The sequence below is a fragment of the Lampetra fluviatilis genome, chromosome 19 (genome assembly GCF_964198595.1).
Source record: "Lampetra fluviatilis chromosome 19, kcLamFluv1.1, whole genome shotgun sequence".
Taxonomy (NCBI): Eukaryota; Metazoa; Chordata; class Hyperoartia; order Petromyzontiformes; family Petromyzontidae; genus Lampetra; species Lampetra fluviatilis.
In genome coordinates, this window is record NC_136293.1 from 4258530 (window position 1) to 4281788 (window position 23259).

At 48.2% G+C, this 23259-nt stretch overlaps 1 protein-coding gene across 8 annotated transcripts in view; it reads right to left on the reverse strand.

The window, feature by feature from the left end:
- LOC144937556 (protein Shroom2-like) overlaps window positions 1-23259 on the reverse strand; it is a 74699-nt gene that overhangs the window by 15980 nt on the left and 35460 nt on the right. For 6 of the 8 annotated variants that reach the window (XM_078864839.1, XM_078864837.1, XM_078864840.1 and 3 more), the window contains 3 exons: window positions 22871-23002; window positions 17483-21095; window positions 14191-14288 (listed from right to left, as the gene is read on the reverse strand). In XM_078864839.1, coding sequence (XP_078720965.1) covers window positions 14191-14288; window positions 17483-21095; window positions 22871-23002 — 3843 coding nt within the window. The remainder of the gene's footprint in view (window positions 1-14190; window positions 14289-17482; window positions 21096-22870; window positions 23003-23259) is intronic. The other 2 variants (XM_078864836.1, XM_078864835.1) reach the window with 2 other exon arrangements.

Sequence of the window (23259 nt, forward strand, 5' to 3'; positions counted from 1 at the left end):
AATGTAAAATACTTGACACTAAACAAACTAATTGAGCAAAGGGAGGTGAACGCCTCCTGGATCTCAATGATTTAGAAAACTTTAGCCGTACTATCCTTGGTGCCGGCTTCACAGTGAGCATTACTGTGACACATCTCAACAGCTCTTGCAGTAGCCTCGGTACAAGCAGCGGAGAGAAAAGGCAGAGCGCGCTACTTGTGCGAGGTCGTGTTAACAAAGTCTGCTTGTCACAGCATGAGAGGCAGTGGCCCAAGACAGCCGCGTGTAAGACGCTCCAACTAAGATGCCATCGGTCAATGTAATCACTCATCCCGTTGGCATCCTACTCGTACGTGCTGCCACGAATCGTCTGTCACGCAAATCGATTCGAATCCCACTGCACAACTGCTGCATCGTTCTGAATGCAAATGATATACCGTGAAGATTATAAAAAAAAAAGTGTGATGTGAAATAAAATAACAGATCATTGATATTTCATTTTTGAGACTGAAAGAAACATGAGAGTTTGAAATTAAACTGATCTGTTTTTCATTTCAATGCACATTTAGAATTTGATTTATTCACCTCATGGCCAAACTGCCACTGAAACTTTCCATTTCTCCAATAGGTAATATTATAAGGCTCCTTTCAAATGACAGCTCCACTCGATACTGATAAATGGCCAAGCTGTGAAGGACTATGTATTCCAAAACACAATCCCGCACTGTTGCATATGGTGAATAAAATTACTTCTGTAAGCGTCCTAGCCAGGTGTTTCTGTCAGCCACTCACCTCGACACTTGCAAAAGCCTCTCTGATAAACCACACACTTTAAAACGCTGCCTCAGCGTTAGCAGCCTCAACGTTCTAAGCCACAGATTCTTTCGGGAAATTAGAGTGGAACGAAATATAGACGATGAAGGAGTTCGGGTAGCTTAGGGAGGATTAAGCCTACGTGAGGTTAATGATCGAACATAACACAGACAGTGGGGGGTTCAAGGCCCAGGCCACTACTCAAGGTGAAGGGGTTATCTCATGTAGGGAGGAGTGAAACGATCTCAGCTGCATGGCTGACAACCGCACACAAAAACCCACGGTTATAAATAGGTCAAAATCAAGTCACCATCTCTGCTCAAACGTGTAATGGACTGAGCTCACGTTCATTGGTGACAGTAAGGCAGTAGTGATAATTCCACATTCCTATGCTGGGAGTTAGTCCATCCTCGCTCTAGGGATGAGGAAAAGGTATTCGAGGCAAGGGAAGAAATGTTCGCATGCACAGCAGGAAAGTGGCATCTGGCAAAAAAGTTAGAATTCGTCTAAAGTTTCATGGTGGGAGCGTTCATTGTCGACAAACGGTCTTCAGGAACTTCGAAGAGCCACATTCTTAGCAGATATTTGATTCCAAGAAGGTTTAAATATATAATTAGTAATTAATTGAAATTCCATGTCACAGGAACGTGGAATTTCCACTAATCGCCAAGGGCTACGGACAGGAATGGGTACCACCACATGTATGACTGAAACAGGGAGACGCTGACTTGATTTTGAGTTAGTGATAAATAAGGGACCACATCCAAAATAGGGTTTAAAGAAAAAACCTCAACCCTTACATATATAGCAGTGACACCCACACTGCTTTCCGAATTAAGAATCTATTTTAGGAATTCAAGTACTATGTGTTCATGTTCCAAAGGGGTAATCGCTACAGATGTTTTTAGGCCAAAACTGGATTTTTTTCTCCACACCCCCCCTTTAGCTTTCGTATCCCATTGCTGCAGGGGCTGATTACAAAGCAGACGCGTGCCCTTGTGTGCACGCAGACCCAGTCGCATGGAACAGAGTTCAAACTCCTGCGTCTGACTGCATGACAGGGTGAACCAGACTCGTTCTAAAAGGGCCTGCAAGTTGTGCAAACCACCACGAGACTTTTCTAGCTTTGTGTTGAGTTGTCCTTCCCCCGCACCTTCGATGTGCATGGTTGGCTACGTACGGTGCGAAAGAAGATCAACACACACACATACTAGGCTCTCGCATCATTTGTGCACTGTATAATTTTTCTTTCTCAAACCAGCTATTGAATTGAACTCATTACTAAATTACCCCATTACATTTGCCAAGAAAATGCATATCCGTACGCAAACTTTTTTTGGCAGGAAATCCATAGGAAGGAATAGTATATGTCACGTTACTTTTCATGACATTTAAAACACAACTGTACTTCATCTTACAAAGAAGAAGCATGGGCACAGCAACGATAAACGTAAAAAAAAACACGAATGGGCTGGTACTGCATGCCATGTACATGATGTGCAATCATAACTCACACAAATACACCTTGGAGGCCTCACTCCATTTTGTTAACATATGCAAAAAAATAGTTTTCAAAATAAACAAACTCACTATCCGCGCATGGCAACACGCCGTGTTTAAGGATACCAGATATTATTTTGACCGTGAACATGTCCACACACCACCCAGCACTCTGTATGCAATGCTGCGCTGCATTTAATGCCATACGTGATTTGGGGTCAAGATTTAGATTTCCGGCAATGCAACTTCTTCCTTCGTATGGCTGATGTAGATGCAGAGATGCAGGGCATCTACATGAGATGCACCTCCGATGAGCACGGTTGGCTATATATGGTGCGAAAGAAGTTCAGACTACAATTTCACATGCAGGTGGTCAAGCCAGACAACCACGGCAGGAACAGCCGAGTTGTATCGCAGCGACGTCTCTGCCAATGCGACCGTTTAGTTTGCTGTCTTTCCCCCAGCGCCTCCGATTAGCACAGTTGGCTACATACGTTCAACATACAGTACATAACCACACCTTTCCATCGCTTCCCCTTCCTTCTTTCCACGAATTCCCGCAACCGTCTCCCTACACGTTACCTGCTGCCCCCTCTCTCGTTGCTAAAGATTGTGGGTATCATGAGCTGGAGCCATCCGAGTGTGGCCAGGAGTTGAAGATGCTAGGCCCTAGGATTGTGGGACTCTTAATTCGTAGAACAATCACCAACATGCACACAAGCCCTTCCATTTGGCCAATGGCAACCACACAACACAGCGTGGGAAAAGAATCTTGCACCCAGACTCTACCAGGGTGGCGAGAGAACTCCACACGCTGGTGGGAACGTTGAGGAGAAACACCCGGTCGCATTCAAATACAAGAATCGGAGGCGACATATACTTGATTGTGAGAAAATTGTCGTGCGGAATTAGTGCGAGCCATCTCACTTGTACAACACAGACCACACACACACACAGGTGGACAACACCCAGTGTAAATGTGAAATGTGCTTCGTCATTAACGTCAATAACAATTGGCAACAATATTGTAAAACAAAACAATTATAAAAAAAAAACTGTTGATTAAGTCAGCCAGGCATGCAATATGATGACTTCATGACAAAAATAATATTCCAGGGAGTGTTGATGTATTTAAAAACACCTCATCATAACCTACTGGCAGATTTACAATCCAAGCTCCCACCTGGGCAGCCTGGAGGCTTGAGAGCAGCTCCAAGGAGCCGCTGATTACCTTCACGATCTCCCTCGAGGCACTGAGCCACAGCGTGCTCGCCCCGTCATACTTGCAGATCAACGCGCCGCAACTTAAGGCAATGCGACATACGCGAGCTTACATTTTCACTTTCATAGCCTCGGCGGCGGATGCAAATGCATTAAAATGAATTGCAGCAGAGGCTGCGATATGTCTAATCGTTAAAGGAGATTACTGTGGTGTAAAGTAAATTACCTTATCCACCCCCCACCGCAACACATCGGGGTACCTTGCAACAGTTTCCTCCGGAGCAAAAGTACACTTAGTCTATTGGCGAATTCCTAGGATAACATTACGCACAGTTGCACCCATTAATCCCCATCTCCTCTAATCCGTCACCTAACTCGAAGGGGGAAAAAAAACAGCAGTGGGATTTTGCCACTCGTGTGTGCCCGAGCTAAACACTCTGGCGCACTGTGAAGCCCCCGCCGCCCAATACACAGCAGCAGGGTCATTTGTAGGGGGGGACAGAACGCCAGTAACAGAGCCGATATTTACAGAGGAGTTACGTACCGTTTCTCTAACCCTTGTGCATTCTACAAACACTACGGCCGATTGGCAAATAGTGACACGATGTGATGTAGGGGCCTCCTGCCCTGTGATCCCAACTCACCGATAAGGATTCAACTCCAGGGCCAAAATAACTAGGCCGCACTGTATGCCGCATGGAACGGTGCTGTGGCTGGTGTGGAGCTAGGAATATGAATATTGCGCAAATGCACACAGCCAAACAACGCCAGGGGCTCCGAATGAATTTAAATATAGGGGTGAACCAAATATATATTTTTATTCAAATTATAATGAGCATAAACAAAATCGAATAATTATCTCTCACCCATATCTTGTCTAGTTCGCCTCTTCCATCTCACTCCATACGTATCTCCACATCTCTGATTTCTCTACGCCTTTGTCTCATCTGTATCCCTACACTCTCATCTCAAGACGGTTATATCGTGTCTACATTGCGATAATCTCACATCACTCTCTCTTGCCAATGTCTCTTCTGTCATGTCACTCAAGAGTTTACAAATCAAAAGGACCCCCCCCACCCCCCCCCCCCCACAGAATGTTTTGCTTATTGGCCCATTGGGCCTGCACCAGCGCTGCCGCAGCAATATTTTCAAACTCAAGACTTCTTCTCAAACACGCATGGGGCAGGGCCCAAACCAGTTGGCGGTTGGGAACCAGTGGTGGAAATTCCACAATTCTATGGCAGAGGCCATTTTCTCTACAGGGCAACCACTGCCTTCCCCACAAAGTGGAGCTAAATTGACGGGCTGACGCTCAAAGTTGGATTTTCACTCATGATCTGTTTGAATGTGAACCAGTAATGGGTTACTTTGTTAGATACAAAGCATCCTCATCATTGAAATGCACACGTGGCCCAATCACTGTGTGACACCACAACTGGTGTTTAAAACTAGACACAGGTAGACAAGAGAAAACAAGCCATGATGTTGGGACGCTTCAGTTTAAGGAAAGGTTGAGTTTACAACAATAGCAGAAAGCTTTGTCCACCATTGCCCACGAGGGGATGCCCATTTGCTAATAATAATCATCATCGATACACGGAGGATAATTTACCTTAAGTGTACTCAAAAACCTGGCATTTGTGGTACGAGCAATATGGGGATGTATGCGACCCAAGTCAAACAACGCACTTGGTACCAGATATTGTAAATATGCGCGTGGTGAAAAAAACCCAGGTTGCTGTGAAATATTCATGGAAAAATAAAGGCAACAGAAATGTCGAAATTCTGGACATGAAACGCATTGGGCAATGTAGCTGGGGCACAATTAAGGGTAGCCTAGCAACAATTCCACTATTTTTATGAGGCTTTTATTTGCTCAACTCACAAATGGAAGGGAGCGTGTTTAAGTCCTGGTCAGGGGTCAAGTCAGCCCATCACGATGTAGGATGATATAAATTGAATACCTCTTCAGAGGAAGTATTTATCCAATGTAAATAATGGCCTTTGCCGTAAGAATGTGGAATGTCCACCAATTACACAGAGCCGTTGATGGAACATCACCCTGTGTTTAATGGAGTAGAAAAAAATTGATTCTTCGCTTTGGCGAGTACCATAACTGTAAAGTCTTATTTGTCCTAAAATTCAAAAACGTCAAGATATTCAACATTTCAAAGTGCACTGAATGTATGTCCAACTCGCCTACAAGTTCAAGGTGTCTACTTAACCAACATTTAAACTTGCTACACGACAAGAACACATCCCAACTGTGCACCAAAGAGGAAACATGCTGTGTCACACAATTGATCAGCAATCACAATTGCTGATCAAATCAATATGGAATTGGCCAAAACGTAGGAGAAAAATTTATTATCAAAAATTTGAGGCCAAATAAAACTATGTAGCTCTTTTTCAGATACGACCCGGCCACAAATGATGGCTGAACAAAGTGGCTTATAATATGGAAATGTATAGCAGCCAAATACTCTAAATGCATGTTTCTAAACGTGGAGGGAAAAACTGGAAGACCCGGAGAAAAATCCACACGACCACGGGGAGAGTGAGACATGCAAACTCCAAATATACAGGCGTCAAGGTTGGGATCGAAAACACGACCTCATGTATACCAGGAGAGGGAGTTAACATCTCGCCACCGCAGCGCCTGGTTTAATAAAGGGCAGTAAATTGCTTTGGCAGTTAAACAGGCATGGAATACTGTATTAGAATAATTTGTTTAGAAGAGGCCTTCAATTATTTGCACACAAAAAGTACACAACAGAATCCATTCCTTTGTGCCGTTTTTACAGAGGGGAAGTTTGCGTCACAACATCTTTGAGAAATACATTCAAGTTTGACCCACAACTAAATGGAACATGAACAATAGTTTTTCAAAAGGACCTTAGAAACGTGCGTAGACTATTATTATGCAAGCTCAGTTCAATTAGTCACAACGCAATTTAGTCTTGCTCAACAGCAAGGCTTCTCCTGGAGGCATTTCCATCAAACAACCATCCCTTTATACATGCAAGTAGTTCTGCAAGTTTACCTGGGTTAGACCTCCGTGTATATTTTGCCCCAGCGAGCCTCGTGTGACTTGGGAGTACAGAGTCACTAATTGCAGTGGTGCGAGCGCCTCCAACACGCAGCAATTCACAAAACACAACGTTGCAAAGCAGTGACATTTATCTACATCTCCGATCGGCCAGCCCTCGCCTGCCCTAGAGGGACGACCACTCTGCACGAGCGCAAACGCCGTGCCAACTACAGATTCCCAAGCCAAACGAACCGCGCGAAGTTTGGCCAAACCAAAGTGTAAGATGTCTCTCCTTCGCTCGGAATTTTTATTTATAGAAAAAAAAAGCCACCTTACCTCGGCGTTTAAGGCAGACAAGAGAAATAAGATCCGCGTGCGGAGCACCGCCGAGCCGGCGACGTTATCGGAGCGAGGGCTCACGCGCTCCTCGAAGCGTGCGCGAAGCAGGAAGCTGCTCAACTGCGATCACCACCGGCTGCCGAGCCCAGCCCTTGCAAAGAGAAAACTCCGCAGGGCCCTCCCCCCCCCCTTTGGCAAACGCACGCCCACATGCGAACACGCACACACACTCTGGCCAGCCCGTGCGTGCGCACACACACACACCTATCGTAAGCCCTCAGGCATGAACGCCACAAAGGCAGAAGGCCAGGCCAATTAAAGGGCAAATATTTCCATGAGATTGTGCCGCCGAAATGAGTGCACGGCAAAACTACAGGAGGCAGGCATAGTCAAAATGTGTCCAGAATGAAGTACCGATGTTAAAGTAATATCCGTTGTAAAAGCCCACAGAATCTCAAAACTATTTTATGTTGAGAATCCTATGTTAAAGGGTTTCTGGCAAATTTCATGTTTAGGGTGTTACGCGTGGACTGACTTATTTTCACGACCTGTCACTTTTCTGATGTTCCAAACATAGTTTCAGTGACATTACATACAGCCACAAAAAGTAATTTAAATATAATAGGCTATTAGATGATGAAAACAGCAAAGGCACATAGAAGGTTGGTAAATCACAAATCGTAGGCGTTAGAGACCAAAACAGAGATATAATGCATGTGACGGTATCATAAACCGATTGGAGGAATGATATGAAGGTCTCTTTCACGGTAAAATTAAGACGACGTTCCAAAGCTATATTGGAGAAATAACGGGGCAAAGGTACAATTTTACAGTATTAACCATCTCAGATGTGCACATGACATGGCGAACAGAAACCAACTGCAGGAAATGATCAAAGACATTTTCAAGAAAGGCTCAAATGTCGGGCTCGATAAAAATATCATCAAAACTCAAGCCACGTACAACCAGTTGGCTCAAAGATTAAAAATATTTTTTGGAGGGACCAACTGGAAAACACGCTAAAGTTAGCATAGCAAGGGTAGTTTTTTTTAAGGTGGACCGCAATCAAATTAATAAAATAAAAAGTGGTTGAGATCAGGTTGCAGTGCTTTTTGGGGAAAATAATGAGCTACATACCAATGTTTCTGAATCTTTTTTTTTGTTAATCAGTGCATATTTTTACCTGCATTGGCATGTGGATCAGAAACACGGACGTTGACAAAAGAGCAGAGGACAAAAGCTAAAATTGTGCAAAGCGGCAATGGAAATTGCATGCTTGGCATTACACGGAGAGACAAGAGAAAGAACAAACACACGGCTCAGAGAACACACGCCCAACAAGTCGGAGCCTCTGTATGAATACAAGTGGGTTTTTGGGGCAAGACATGTCGCTAGAAAGGACGATGGCCAGTGGTCAAGAACAACATGACTGGCCACCATAGGAGGGAAAGCGTCCGACAGAAGTCCACCAGAGAGAAGAAGCAATGAAGTCCGCTCATTGTGTGCGGGAGTTGGTTGGGAGTGCTGTATTGTGAGACTGGGTGAAACATTATAAAAATGGCTTGGAAAGAGATCCATCCAGCAGCGGATAAAATGGGCCTGGTGACGACGATCCGAAAAAATAAAATCCCATTGTTTTGTTTTTGTTGCACGTCTCTCCACCCCTGTTGGCGATACTCAGCGATGAAAGATATCCTCTACAAGTCCTGCAAATGTTTTTAGCAGCCATACCCAGGGAGGTATTCATCACCCAGACTGACAACCCTGCAGTATAATGAGAGATCATTTCCTGGACCCATCTCATGGAGGGTTTTTATAAAGAGGACTTATATGGCCCGACACGAATGTGCCACATCGCCTTTTAAATTAGGCACGGTATGCAATGCATTTGAGGGGACTACACTCTGCAGTAGAGTTTTCACATATTTCTAATTCTAGTGCAAATGCAGTTCTGTTTTGGGACAAGTATTACTGCTTTTTTCCCCATTGCCACATTCCTACTTGAGCGTGCTCCATAAAGAATGTATGCATTTGTGCTTTTATACATATGACCGTATGAATGCGAGTACTGTTATGATCAACAGTCATTGTTGTATGGCTAGACCGGATGCATTGCAGCAATGTGGAATTTCCACAACTGGCTCAGAACTGAAAACAGACAAGTGCCAACTCATTGCTCGGCTGAACAGGGGACACACTTTGGATTTTTGTACAACTGATATAACAAATGGGACCGTTTCATCATTGGCCACAGGTGTATTTATGTTATTTCAACTCTAGTTTTGGCTCAGGAGTAATTACTATGGGTCAACAACATGGTCAGCTGGGAGAATGGGCCATGTTCCTCGCTTCAACAGCGCCTGAGCTTTCACACATTGCGGCTGGTGCTAATGGCTCACATGCAAAGCTTCAAAAGCCTTGGGCACAGATGGGCCAAAAGCCTCCTTTTTGCACCCTCATGTACCCATACTGGTTTACATAAATCCAAGCTTTTCAAAGCACAAACTCCCCTTCTTGTGGTGGACACGTGTAATGACATTTCCATACCACAAGCAAAAACATTGGAAAACTCACCACAAAGCTCAAAGTTTCACCACTTTGCACAACAGAGGGTTTCTAAAATCAAGTCGCTCTGAGAACAATTCAGATTTTGTCAATAAGCTCGAAACGAAATTTCACTCATCGTTCTACAATTCTGATAAGTGAGCAAAACGCTTCTAAAAATCCCTCACAATTGTCAGTTGCAGTAAATTTAAAAGATGAGCACTGCTTGTTGTTGTGTTTTACCGCTTGGGAAGAGCCAAGACACATTTCCAGCATCACACAAGACAACAAGCAGGAATCGTGTACAGATGATGCTTCCTTATCGGCATTCGGGGAATTGGCGTTCAGTCAAGTGGTGAAAATTTGGCACTGGAATTGCAATATGTGCACTGGGAGGGCCTCTATATGGCTGCCCCCTGCACAGAACACGACTAATGGCAGGAAGCGATACGGGAGGGAATCGGAAGGTAATGGGTAAAACAGCTGTGACAATGAGCCGCCTTCAACACCGCGAGCTGCTGCCCTGTTTTCCTTCACACATTCCAAGCGGGGCAAATGCTATCTTATCCATCACTCTTCTTTCTATAATCCCGTGGTCTGAAAGGCAGGGGTCGGCAACCGGCGGCTCCTCGAGAGACGCATGTAAGGGCTGCATTGGGATGTTATTTATTAAGAGCAGTCTTGTATTTACATGCATTGTGGTTCTTGAAATCGTTGTTTTTTTACCAGATGGAAAAAAAAATGGATGTTCTTTTGATTTGGGTGCCAACCCCTCTAAGGGAAAGATTGAGGACCTAATGGGTCTCGGCCAATTAGAAATGAGCTGAAGCACCCAACTCGCCGTTTGTTGCCAAGCCGCGGCTATTAATGCAAAGACAAGCACCGATTAAACACACTGGTCAAGGTCACAAAACCCTGTCCAAACGGCGTTGTCACACAAGTGTCAATATTAGCTCCAGTCATATTTAGGGCTTGAGATTTTTCGACCAAAACCCGAACTATGCGAGTCAAACGTGACCAAGACTCGGCTCCATGAGACTGCGCCAAAGCAAACGCCAGCAAGCACGGGCACACGAGTCTCTCCACCTGAGGCAGCGGTCTGTGAGCCACAGGGTGTGGGCAAACGCAAAAGACGTTAGTTTGCGTGTCAGTGCCTTGTGCCAACCCCGTCCATGATGTGGAATGAGTAAGAAGTAGATTATCTTGAGGGCTTCCTGTACCCACGCCATTTCATCAACGGTGGCGAAGACCACCACATCTCAATCTCCCTCCTTGAGCAAAGTGACGGCACTATTGTATACTTGTCTTCGGAGGGCCGTGTTTTATGAGTATCATATATACTGATAAAACAAGGTCCAAGTGACCTTCTGTTTAAGTGAGCATGGGACATTGATCATCACCATTCATAGCGTGAGTCAGCTGGTGGAAATTGCAGTTTCCTATGGCAAGGTCCAGTCTCTTGATGGGAAAACTACTCATGACTTCCTGCAAAGTAGTACTCTGACTACCAACCCCAGGAGGCATGAAAAGCAGAGTTAACCCCCAACTGGGATTTTAATTTACAACTTTCAATTGCGAGTCATGCACTCGAACCACATTTCTGCCCAAAATATGGTTTAATAATAAAATATAGCCCTTCCTCAATCCACTGCTGGCTGAAGGCATCAACACCATTCTGAAATCAGTCACGTGAGTTAACCATACTTTAACAGGTCACTGGGTAACAGTGCAGTGTGCTAACCACTGCACCACCGCTCCCCTCCTCCCTCCCCACCACACAGAATGTGAGGTGCGAATTAAACTAACAGCGTCCAAGGATTTCTAAGTGATTGCAATAACAAGTCCGACCACAGAGGCAAAGTCGTAAGATCAGCTCTTAGCACAGAGTTATTATAAACCTTACTACCCTACAACAAGCGGTTAATGAACAGAACAATGCTCAAGTCCAAGTTCTAAGGTTTAGGCCTTGGCTTTCTTTCAGATTTTAACAAACGTGCGCCGCCTGCTTGCATATGTTAACAATCGCATCCAACTCCCTTTCACAATAGTGGTGAAGGGAGTGCCGATGTAAATGGCTGTGAATGTTACTGCAGAGAAATACCCCACGGACTCACATTTGGAAGAATGCAAGTTAAATTTCAGTTCGTAGTCCACTGGGACCAGTTGATAATTTGATCAGATACGGTGTTGAGAAATAATGTCTGACAGTACAGATGCCACGCACAAGTTGAGCAAAGTTTGAAAATGTGGATTGTGCCATGATCTCAGAGACCTTTCATAGTTTCAGGGACCTTATTGTAAGCCACAGGATCTGATCTAAGTGACTAACTCAATTTGCTCATGAAGACTGATTGTTTGGTTATAAGCCACAGGATCTGATCAAGGCGACGAACTCAATGATCTAATTTAGACAATGATTGTATGGTTATATAACCTCGAAATGCCACCAAAAATGTTGCATCCACAATTTTCACAAGGGACTGCTCCGCCTGTAAGCTTTATTTCAGCCAGTGAAATGTTTTTGGCCAGGCACTTTTCTTAAATAGTTTCCCACAACATTGGCCAACCACCACAACACGTTTACCTTGTTATTCCCCAAGCATAGTTGTTGATCACAGCTATTTGCATGCACTTTTAATAAATTGAATAAAATAACGGATAATGGTTATATATATTTTTCTTGCACCCTTTTCACGAACAGAAAAATATCCTAGACTACATACTAGGAAAAATATATCTTAAGAGTATTCAAAATGTTGTAAAAATAATCTGCCATGTGCAATACGCAGAGATGAATGTGCAATAAAACATTTTAAAGATTTTGTTCAAATGGAAAAGTTACATTCATGCTTGGGACAACTTACTGTACCACAACTCATGGTTTGCTGAGCATCACTAAATAGGGCTGAATCACCCATGCATCCGAGCCCCACCTCAGAGTGAACATCACTCCGAGATTGCACATTGCAATTCAGACCATGTGCTCGAATGTTCCGCAGAGACAGCCAGTAGTTGTTATTGTTACGGACCGGATACTCCGCTGCTAGGGATGACATGCAGACGTGGGGGTACTGCACGTGATTGTTGTTGTTGTTGTTATTATTTGTGGTGTTTTCATCACATCAGGGCTGGCAAGTATCTACCTCACACGTGACCCAGACAACACTACAAAAAACACTTAAGGTTCATAAAAACAACCTGATGTTTTTATTCTCTCCGTTGGCTCAAAGTGCATTTTTCTAGTATGCATGCTGAAACAAAATAAAATTAACGACGCATTGGGCGCAATCCCCACAGTAGTGGGCACTGCGGTCGTAACGACAATATGTCCACGATGGAAAGTGCAAAAGGGAAAGACACTTTGCTTGAATGTTACAATTACCACTTAAGGAAATGAATGAGCCGAATGACACACCCTGCGCCCCTCCGCCCACGCCATGCGCCATTGCATCCAATTACAGGACTCCCAACCCCGCAGCAACAAATACAGCGGAACACCACTGCCTATTCCAGTCCACTAAAGGCACTCCCCCGACGGCTGTGGGTACAGCTCAACTGAATTCCAAACAAGTTCCCTCTTGCGCAACCAACCTCTGAAAAACTAAACACGTTTGTTACAACAGTAACTACACACCACACCATTAGTCACAGCTTACATCTGGCTAATAGGACCAATGCGAAATGATCATCACAATCTGTGGTAGTTGATCCCTTCTTACACGAGGTTACCCACAGAGTTACATCACAAATTACGGTATTGTACTTGCAACGGTGCCAAGTACACTCTTATGGGTACAGCAGTTGTGTGCTGCTTGTGGATTATTTTCTGACAAATATGTGCATATGTGCCGAGGTGTGTACAACCACGTGCTGGGTGTTGAATATACATCATCATCCTCGCACAGCAAGAGTGCAGTCGATGCATCTGCCAGCCACCGTTTTCTGTTAACACTTAACACCTGGGTCTGTCGTACGTTGTGTGCTATATGGAGCCTTAATCATTCCACATGGCCTCAGACTGCACCTAGTCTGGCACTGGCTCCATGGTGAAGTAACGGTCACTTAACAGCGAATGGTGTGCGTTATTTCAATTTATTTAAAACCCAGGATTTTCTTTTTCATCACTGGTTTAGTACAGATTGGTATTAAAATTTAGAGCAATGTAAAGATCACATCAAACTCTGCCGTATCTCAAGATGAAAATGTTTAACGATCGCTACTCATAAACACAGTACTGTAATTAGCCTCTGTGATCATATGGAGGAAATGCTTCATTACATTAAATTGTTACAAAAACAAGATATACCACACCATGTATAAATTACAAAAACAATTACAATTAAATATGAATGTAGAAAATAAATGGATAGTGTAATAGACCATTTAAAAAACAAAGTCAAGTACATTCCTGTTCAACAAGCAATGGGGTTGCACTCATAACCTCTGGCAGCTCTAAACCATTCGTATCAATTCCACATTTCCATGGTTGGGGTAAGTCTAGCAGGAGATCCGACAACGCAAATAATTCCCACAACGTGGTACTTATTTCACAGCTTACGGGATGAGTCAACCCGTAACCTAGATTTGAACTCGGACATTTCCCCCTTGTGAGTCGAGCACCGTAAGCACAGTCAGAGTGTCACCTGGTCACAGGTATTGACCGGACGAGGCCTCGGGCGCGCCGTTTGTCCTTCGCGACAACGACGACATCCACGGCGAGGTGACGATGATGTGGGGAAGTGTGGGGGGGGGGTAAGTACCTGGCCGCTGAGCCATGCTGCTCGGGGTTGGCGTGCACCGGGGCGTGGTCCTCATCCCTACGGATCTCCAGCTTCCCTAGACGCGCCAACAGCTCCTGCTGGACACACGGGAGAGGGGGGCAGCCGTGAGCAAAGCTCACGCCGGGGCGAGCGCTCGCTCCACGCGCGCTGCTCGTTCATTGCACACGCTCCTCCGCATCCAAGGCAGGCCCCATTCCACATCTGAGAGGCGAGGCCTACACATTCCATCGCGTGAGTCCATTACTAATGCCACTTGTGTAAGTGGTGCGCCGACTGGTTCTTGGATTGTTAGGCTTCTCCCCATACAAATTGCCGAAACCCACCTCAGAAAGATCTGCAACAAATGCACTTCCTGATGTCGATGGAAAAACCCAAATGGAAATCTGAGGTATTGCTAAAATGTAACGCGATGCTGTTTGGGTTGCAACATATACAATGTGTATGTTACGTAATTTACTGAATTTTTTTCCCCCAAAAATAATACCTGCCAAATAAAAGAAAATTTGCCAATAAATAGCGGAAGCTCTTGCGCTTAATAGTTCAGGATAATGTGGCTTGGATTTAGGAAGTTTTTAGCTTCTTGAATGAAATGGACAAAATCGGTTTCAATTGATCGGTTAATGTTGGCAAAATGTGAACGAACTACAAGTGCCGGACCTGAGAAACGCCACGTAAATCCCGGCAACAACACAATCGTCTGCCTCCCCACCACAATCCAATGAGTTGTCAATACTGACAGTCACAATTGAGACTGGAGATTCGATTATAATCGAGTGTGGCATGTTTGCAGGCTTTGGTCGTACTGTTTTTTGTGTCGCAAGCCTCATTTGTACAGTCTAATTCACCCCGCTAGCTTAAACGTAATACAGTATCCCATTTGCACATGGGGTAAATCGTATGCATTTTTACTTATCGATTCTCAAATGCACGACCGTGAAGGCAAGAATCGACTTTATTTGACGAAACTACGCGTTGTTACGTGCCCAATAAAGAATCTAAGGAAAACCAAGCGCGTCTTGAATGAACACCACGTGTTTGGTTTTGGACATTAACTTGATACTGACGACAGCACAACCGTTAACTCAGCGTCACGTGACCTTTGTGTGAGCAAGATCGGCAAATATTATTTGCTAACAAACACGTTAACCGTGGGCACGATGGCCAATTAAACCAGCTGAAAATTAGGCTTATGTAGAACACTGATACTCCAAGAACATTCGGTAAGCTGGTACGGCATTTTAAAAAGTGATATTGCTTAAAATAAAATTTGATCTTTGTGTATTTTATTTTATTTAAACACTTCGCTCAGTAATAATGATTCACTGCAAATTAAGTACAATATTCTGCATATCAAATGTCTCAACTAGTCGCCAGACAGCGGGCTTCTTAGTAGAGACGTAATTCAGAAGATTTCAGGAATCGTCTTTCAAAAAATACATGTGCATTAAAGTATTTAAAAAAACAAATAACAGTTTGTAACTTTGTGAATTCAAAAAACCATCTGCAAAGTAGATCAATGCATACACCTTGAACAAGTTTCGTGATTATCACAATGCCCACAGCACACATTCTGATAAAAATTCTGAGGCTAAATTATTGAAGCGCTATCAGGTCAATACAGAAATATACAGAACATGTAAAACAAACCACGAAAATGCATGCAACCACCCGAACATCATGCCACAAAATTCCCCCGTTATTATTTAGTGGTATCCATTATACTCACTATCACTTAAGACGGCGAAGTACTGTGGGGATAACTTGGCATGGTGTCACGCTCTTGTTTACATACAAGTCCAGATTGTCAGCAACTGCCATTCCAGAGCCACGTCTAACATATTTTAGTACATTACCACCATGGTGCTGGGTGTAAGGAAGACTGCAGCTGTAAACAGCTTGTGCCGTTTATTGATGGAGCACTTTAAACACATGCTGGCAATGAATCGCTGCAAAAGTTTCACTATTTGTTTTGGCAGTGTCATTTCGAAGGCTGCATGACCAAAAGCCCACGAGATTATTTAATTGCCTGGCGCCCAGTACACAGCCTGACCACACATTGCACAAAGACAAATTGCCTACACAAGGCACAATGATGTGAAGGGCATTAGGGATAATTGTTAAAGCTTCCCCGTTGCAGAAAGAACACGGGGGTTCTGCACTGCTGACGAAACATTGCCGCAATTGCTCAATATCCCCACTAGGGGGTAGGAAAGGACCGACTGAGAGAGCGAGCGTGAACGACTACCGCAGAGGATATTCGATATTGCGCTGAGGGATGTGCAACAGGCCTGCTGTAAAAAAGCTCAAATACTACGGCAAAATCTCTATCTATCAACTCCGATGTAAGTTGTGTTTTGCACGTGGGGAAAAAAAACTGGCGTTCTGAGAAAACCCACACACACAAATACGAGGGTTATATTCGGAGGTATGAATATACTGGGCCCATTACCAAATCGATCTCTGCGCTGTCATCTCCTGACCACTCGCAGACCAGGTTTTTGTGTTCCAAAATTCGACGCGAACCCGCCAACCCTTCGCCCCTAAAGTGCTGCGCATTATAGGCGTACCCCGCCACCACGCCCGGCTCAAAGCGTGCGCATGTAATACACTCGGGGGAGGGCTCCTCTATTCCTTCGTTGACGCAGGGCAGCTCAGCCGACCTTCACACCGGCTAACGTGGAGGAGGTGGGCCCATGCCCTCCATAATAGAAGAATGTCATAATTGCCGGCGATTTTCCATGCGGCTTTTGGGCCACGAGACCATCTCACAAAGGGGCCCCCCTCTCCCTTGACCGAGCGCTACCGGGGCCGGTCGGCCAATGCGGCGTCCTCACCAAAAGCGGGGGTTGAGGGGGTGGGGAGGGCTGGAAGCAATGATTCGATTAGGTCCTGGGTGCACGTCATTACCGCAGGATTAACTTGAGTGGGGGGCTTTGGGAGAAGGGGGTGGGGGGGTTGGTTGGTTCACTGCGTGGGTCACTGCCTTTGAAATTGGAGGGAGCGTACAATAAACGCCGAGGGCCACCCCCGGCCACACGCGTCACCCACTCCACAGAATCTGAATCTTTAGCGGAATCATTATCTTTCTTAGAAAAATCCAATGATCTCTGACACTCCTTTTTCACGGATGTCCAGTAGTTTCACAGATGTCCATGGCGCACCCTCCAATCAGCACGGTTGGCTACGTACCGTGCGAAAGAAGGTCAACAACACGTCAAAACATACAAACGGGGGATATAAGGGTGCTGGGGAGGGGGGCATGAAGACTCACCTTGGAGGACACCTCCGAAGTAGGCGAAGAGCGCGAGCGAACGTGCACGTGTCTCCTCCCGTCAGCCTTCCAGCTTGTCAGATTTTCGCTGGACACAAACTTTTCGGAATTTCGTGGGGGCAGCATCTCCAGGGACATCTGCTGCTGCTGCTGGTGCAGGTGCGCCTGCTGCGACCACGACGGCTGCTGCAATTGCTGGCGCTCCCTACCACGGGCGCCCGTCGCCGTCTGATGATCGGAGTTGCCGAAGCCGCCGTCGTTAACATTCAAGTCGGAGCCATAAGGTTGCTGCTGCTCCAGCCCCTGGGCACGGCCAGCGGACGTGAGCTTTCTCTCAGAGCCGGCGTGTTGCTGATACGCAGGAGGGCTCAAGTCGGAGTACGCGGCCATCGGTCTGACGTCCTCTCCGTGGGGCCTCCACAGGCATTGCTGCTCCGACGAGGAGCTCAGGCTGGAAGAGGATGACGAGGAGTGGCGACGGGCTTCCATTTTTGCCAAGCACAGCTCGGGATGACCGTACCAACCGTATCCATCTTTCAGTGCATCGTGCCGTTCGGATTTAGTGTTCGAAGAATTTGAGACAAGCTGCTGCTGCTGCTGTTTTGCCTGTGCCCTTTGCAGGAGAGACATCTTGCTGCCGTCCTTCTCGAAAAATTTCCGTCTGTCTGCGACAGAGCCGCGGTCACCATTGCTGTTGCCACAAAGAGCAGCGCTGCCCTCCGGGTAAGCAAACGCGCCATCGCGCAACTTGCTTCCAAAGGCCGGGGATGTGTCACTCTCCGAACCCACACCCACCTCGTTCATTTTCTCCGGCTCCGAATACGACCTCTTCTTCTGCTGGTCCGTCAGCCGCTTGCGACCACATATGCGGGGAACGTGGTGCGCCGGCAGGCTCTCTGTGCTCTGGAAAGCACTGTCCAGTTGGCTCCGAGTGAGCGGCGGGTTGCTCAGAGAGCTCGACCTGCTGTGATTGCCCTCCGAGTTCTCAAGCGTCCGCGACTTCAGGCTCGAGTCGAAGGGCAGTCGGATTTCCAAGTCACGGCGGCGGAAGGACGTCGCTCTGAGAACCTTGGTTTGCGCCTCCTTCACGTGCTCCTTGTAGGCCTCGCCGTACGCAGCATCCAGCGGGGAGTTGAGCTCATCCTTGGCGGACTCTCCTTTCCACTGGCTCGTTAGCGACTCCGCGGCTTCATTCTCTTCCTCCTCCTCCTCCTCTTCCACGAGCTGAGAGGAGCTCTTGCTCTTCTGCAGCTGGGCACGTTTCATCTGGATCTCGTTACGCAGTGTGGTCGCGAAGCGGTCGCTGCGCCGTACCTGCTTGCCGGGATCACCGGCGGTCGCCGCCGCTGCCGCCGCCCTGCTACTACCCTCTGCCGCACCGAGCACCGTCAGGTGATGCAGCATAGGCGTGCGCTCAGCACTAATCACGTTGCGCGTGCCCAACCGGTCCGCCACGCCGCCGCCACCGCCGTTGCGAGGGTCCTCTGCAAAGCCGTAGAAGCTGCCACCCCCCCTATCGAAGTCGGTGTGCGCCGACTGCCGGCCGTCGAAGCTGGAGCCGCTCTCGGCCGAGCCACCGCTCAACTGCCTCCTGCCGCTGCTGCTGGGGGGGCGGCCATCCGTCGGCGGGAAGCTCGTGGGTTTCAGGTCGACGCGTGCGGCGATGCTGCCCTGCGAGCTGTGGCTGCTGCTGCTGCTGCTGCTGCCGCTGCTGTTGTAGCGCTTCCGGCTGGCCGAGTCCGGTCTCCGGATCTGGTCCGCGTAAGCGTAGGCCAACGGCTGGACGGCCTCGTCGTGCCACTGCCCGTACTCCCCCTTGGGCGGCGGGCACGGGGCCACCTCCACCTGCGTTGGGTGGTTCATGGAGATGCAGTAGTACCTCGCCGCCGCAGCACATGGCTGGTTCAGCTCCAGCATGCTGGCCGACTTCAACGGCTGCCCTCGGAGCGAACCGACGTTGGACTCCGCCGCCCCATCTTGATTTTTATACGAGCTCGGCGAGCCCAGGCTCTGCCTCCCGCCGCTACTGTAGGATCTCGGGGGCGGGCTTTGGCCGAAGCCACCATCCTCGCAGTGCCTGCCATGCTGAGGCTTCAGGCTCTCGGCTGTCACAGGAGGCTGATTGTAATAAACGTCGGAGCACTGCTTTCCCACGGCCGGATAGCCATAACCGCCGGTGCCTCCGGATACCGACAGCGCGTAGCGAGAATCTTGTTGCTGCTGCTGTGCCGCGTAGACGCCTGTGGGGGCGAGGGGCTGCCCGGGGTATGCCTGTGCGGGCTGCGGGGATGGCACCGGCTTGCGTGGGACCACGGGGCTGGCCTCGGGGCTGCGCTCTGGCACCGTGTTGAGCGGGTGCGGCTCCGAGAGCGCCAGGAGGTTCGAGGCCGAGCTGCCGCGTGGCGGAGGCCGGGGGGTTGGCGCCGTGGCGTTGGGAGGCCCCGGCGCGACCGCCGCGACTGCCGGTGGGAGGTAGCCGTCGGGGCCCGACCAGGACGGCGACTTCTCGTGGTTGCGCGTGGCGATGAAGCTGACGCTGCGGATGGGCGGCGGCGGCGGCGTCCCCACCGGCGAGGAGACCACGCTGTCCACGCTCACGGCCGCCTTCATCGGCGGCTGCCACAGCTGCCCGCTGCTCCGCCGACTCGACTCCGAGCACCTCCTGTACGACGACTGCTGCCCCTGGTGGCTGTCGCCGGCCTCCTTGCCGCCGCCGAGCGTCTCGTCACAGCCCGAGTGGAGGCGCTCCTTGCCGTACCTGCTGGGGTAATCGAGGCTGTTCGCCTGCTTGCTGTTGTGCATCAAGCAGTCCTTGTTGCTGTAATGGTCCGCCCTCTTGAGGCTCTCCGTGTGTCTGTAGCCAAGTTCGGAGGCGTAAATGTCGCGGGACTTGCCCTCGCCCGGCTCATCCTTGCCGTAGTAGTTCTTCATGGCGCTGTTGGTCAGGTTCTCCCTGATCTCGTACCGGGCCCTGGCCGAGCCTGCTCCACAGATGTCGCGGCTCCCGTTCTCGTACGTGGCGGCGGCGACACCGGTCGCGGATCCACGCGCCTCCCCGTTCCTCGGCACCTCAATGTCACTGCGCCGTGACGCCCGTGTCTCCGGCTCCTCGCGCACGCTGCCCGCCTCTCCGTAAACAGTCCGCACAAAGCGCAGGTCAGCCGGTGGTGACAAGTTCCCACCGCCGCCACCGCCGCCGCCACCGGTACCATCCCAGCAGCCCACCACAGGAGCGGCCGCCACATTCTCCGCCGATCCCGAGCGGTCGCTCACAGAGAAGGAGCTGTAGGCCGAGTCGCGCTTGCTGTCCACGCTGCTGGACGACTTGACGTGCTGATGGTGCTGCTGCTGCTGCTGGTGCTGCTGCTGTACGTGGGGATAGAAGCCGTGGTGCTGCCCTGAGGTGGGGTGCAGCAGCCCGTCGCTGCCGTGGGGCGGGTGATGCTGGTTGTGGTGCGGATGGTGCGGGTGGAGGTGCTGGTGGTGCTGGCTCGGCTGCGTGGGGTGGTCGAGGCTATCCATGCTGCCCCGGGAGCTGTACTGGTCCGGGCTGAGGTGGTGCCCATATCCCGCCATGTCGTACGATCCGGAGAGGTCACTGGTAGAGGAGCTACTGCGAGACAGTCACATGGCAGCAACTAGGTTAGCGCTACGATACAAATCTAACGGTGAGTTTTATATATATAGCGGAATGTCATGAAAATTGTATCTCGCAATCACCGAGGAACCACAGACAAACTGGGGAGGCTGCCAGGCGTTGAGCCGGTGCCAACAATGGCTCTGCAGTTCTCTATATATTAAGATGCTTTCAGCCAAATAGTGAATGCTTACACATTTGAGATGAACCTGAAGCTGCCTGAAAAAAACCCACGCATGCGAGGGGGCAACACTCTATCCCACACAGAAGAGAAAGTTGATGTTAAGTCCCCACACTTCGCTGTACTGCATTCTGCTGGCGAGCCAGGGTTACGGGCACCTTGATACCCACGGGAAGGGACCCTCGCGCCTCCAGTGCTGGATTACGGGCCACATGCAAGCACGACCACCAACCGCCCGGGCAAGGATGTGCAAACCACGACCGAAAGGTTGCGGACTTGGGCAGAAATGGAAGGTTGCAAGTTCAAACCCAGTTGAATTCGTCGAAGCCCAGGTTCTTTTATGGGGTCAATAAAATAAGTACTATTCTGTACAGTCAACCATTACCATGTCATGGGTAAATTGATCTCCAGAATATGAAACGTGGAATTTCCACAACTGACTCAGGGCCACTTGGCACAGACGGTAAAGCCATAAGGTAGCTCTCGTTTGAGCAGGGCGACACCTTTTCCTTGTATGTGAGAAAAGCCCTCACGCCATGGTTGAGCTGAATTTGGCAATATATTCTTACGTGTCAGTAGGCGACCAGTAGATGGCGGTCCATCAAGTGGGTTGGTGAACCTTTCTGTACAGTACTTTTCCTTACAGGGCTTCTCAACGTATGACTCCCACATGCCAAATAAATGTAACGATTTGGCCAAACATTGTACTGCATGCCCATCTCGAAAAGGGCCTCGACACCCACGGAGGCTCTCCTGTATACACGAGGCTACTATTAGCACAGCGTAAGGTTAAACCAACCTAAAATAATCCTTTAATGGCTTAGGATACGTGACACTAATCCGGCTTAATAGGGTACAAGGAAGAGAACCTAAAACTCGACACAATTCAAATTTCCCTTGCTCAACCATCACCAATCTGCAGTGCCTAAGAATAGCTTTGGGTTTCAACTACACATTGTGTTGACCGCACATCAGTGGTCAATCCAGCGTCACTCTGCGGAAAGGCGAACCGTTACTGCAGAAGCCGGGTGAGATTTGATTTTGTTTGAACCCCTGTGAGTGAGCATAGGCCTAACGGCACATTCTGTGGGACGCTGCGGGATTGTTTAACAAACCGCAATTGTAAATACTGCGCCGGAAACCACAAAGTATTAAATGAGGCCTCAGACTCATAGGGACATTAGCTATAAGTAGAATGAGTTTAAAAAAATTATGGTGTTAAATTTAGTTCCGTTTGATGAAATTAGGTCTATTAAAAAAATTGATTTGCTTCCAAGTGCTCTTGCACATTTGGGCTACAGAAAGGAGCGAATGCCTTTAAATTCCCCGCACTTTACGGACGTAAGAACCACCCCAGTGAGTGCTACCGACAATGAAATCAACATCGACATACACATATATATACACACATGCGTGGTACAGTCTACACGATAACATCCAAATGCATATGCTGTATAATATGGTTATCCGTTCATATTGGTCTGGTAGATTGGGAGTACTTCGTGTGGTAGACATGGTGTACCTGCTGCGGTAGTGGAGCAACGCAAGGTGCGGCAGTGACCCGGCGTACCTGGTGTGGTAGGTCGGGTGCCAGGCGGTGCTGGCGCTGCCCTGGGAGATGCGCATCATGCCCGTCGCCTCCTCGTCCTCCTCGTGTTTGGTCGAGTGCCACGAGTGGGGGCGGCTCACAGGGTCGCTCCTCCTGGAACACGCGGGGGGAGGCGCAAAACGAGAGGGCGTCAACGTGGGACCCACGATCACATGTGCATGCCATCGCCACCTCCCCGTCATCGTCATCAGGCACCTTCCTACAAATCGACTTGCATCTCATTCTAAAATTGCTCTCAATTAAAATTCCTGTGCCCATTTATCACTGTGCTGTGATACTAATGGCAAATCCAGTCAGACAGCACTGTTGGTAAAAAGCTTTACAGTACTTACGATCAGAAATGTTAAGTG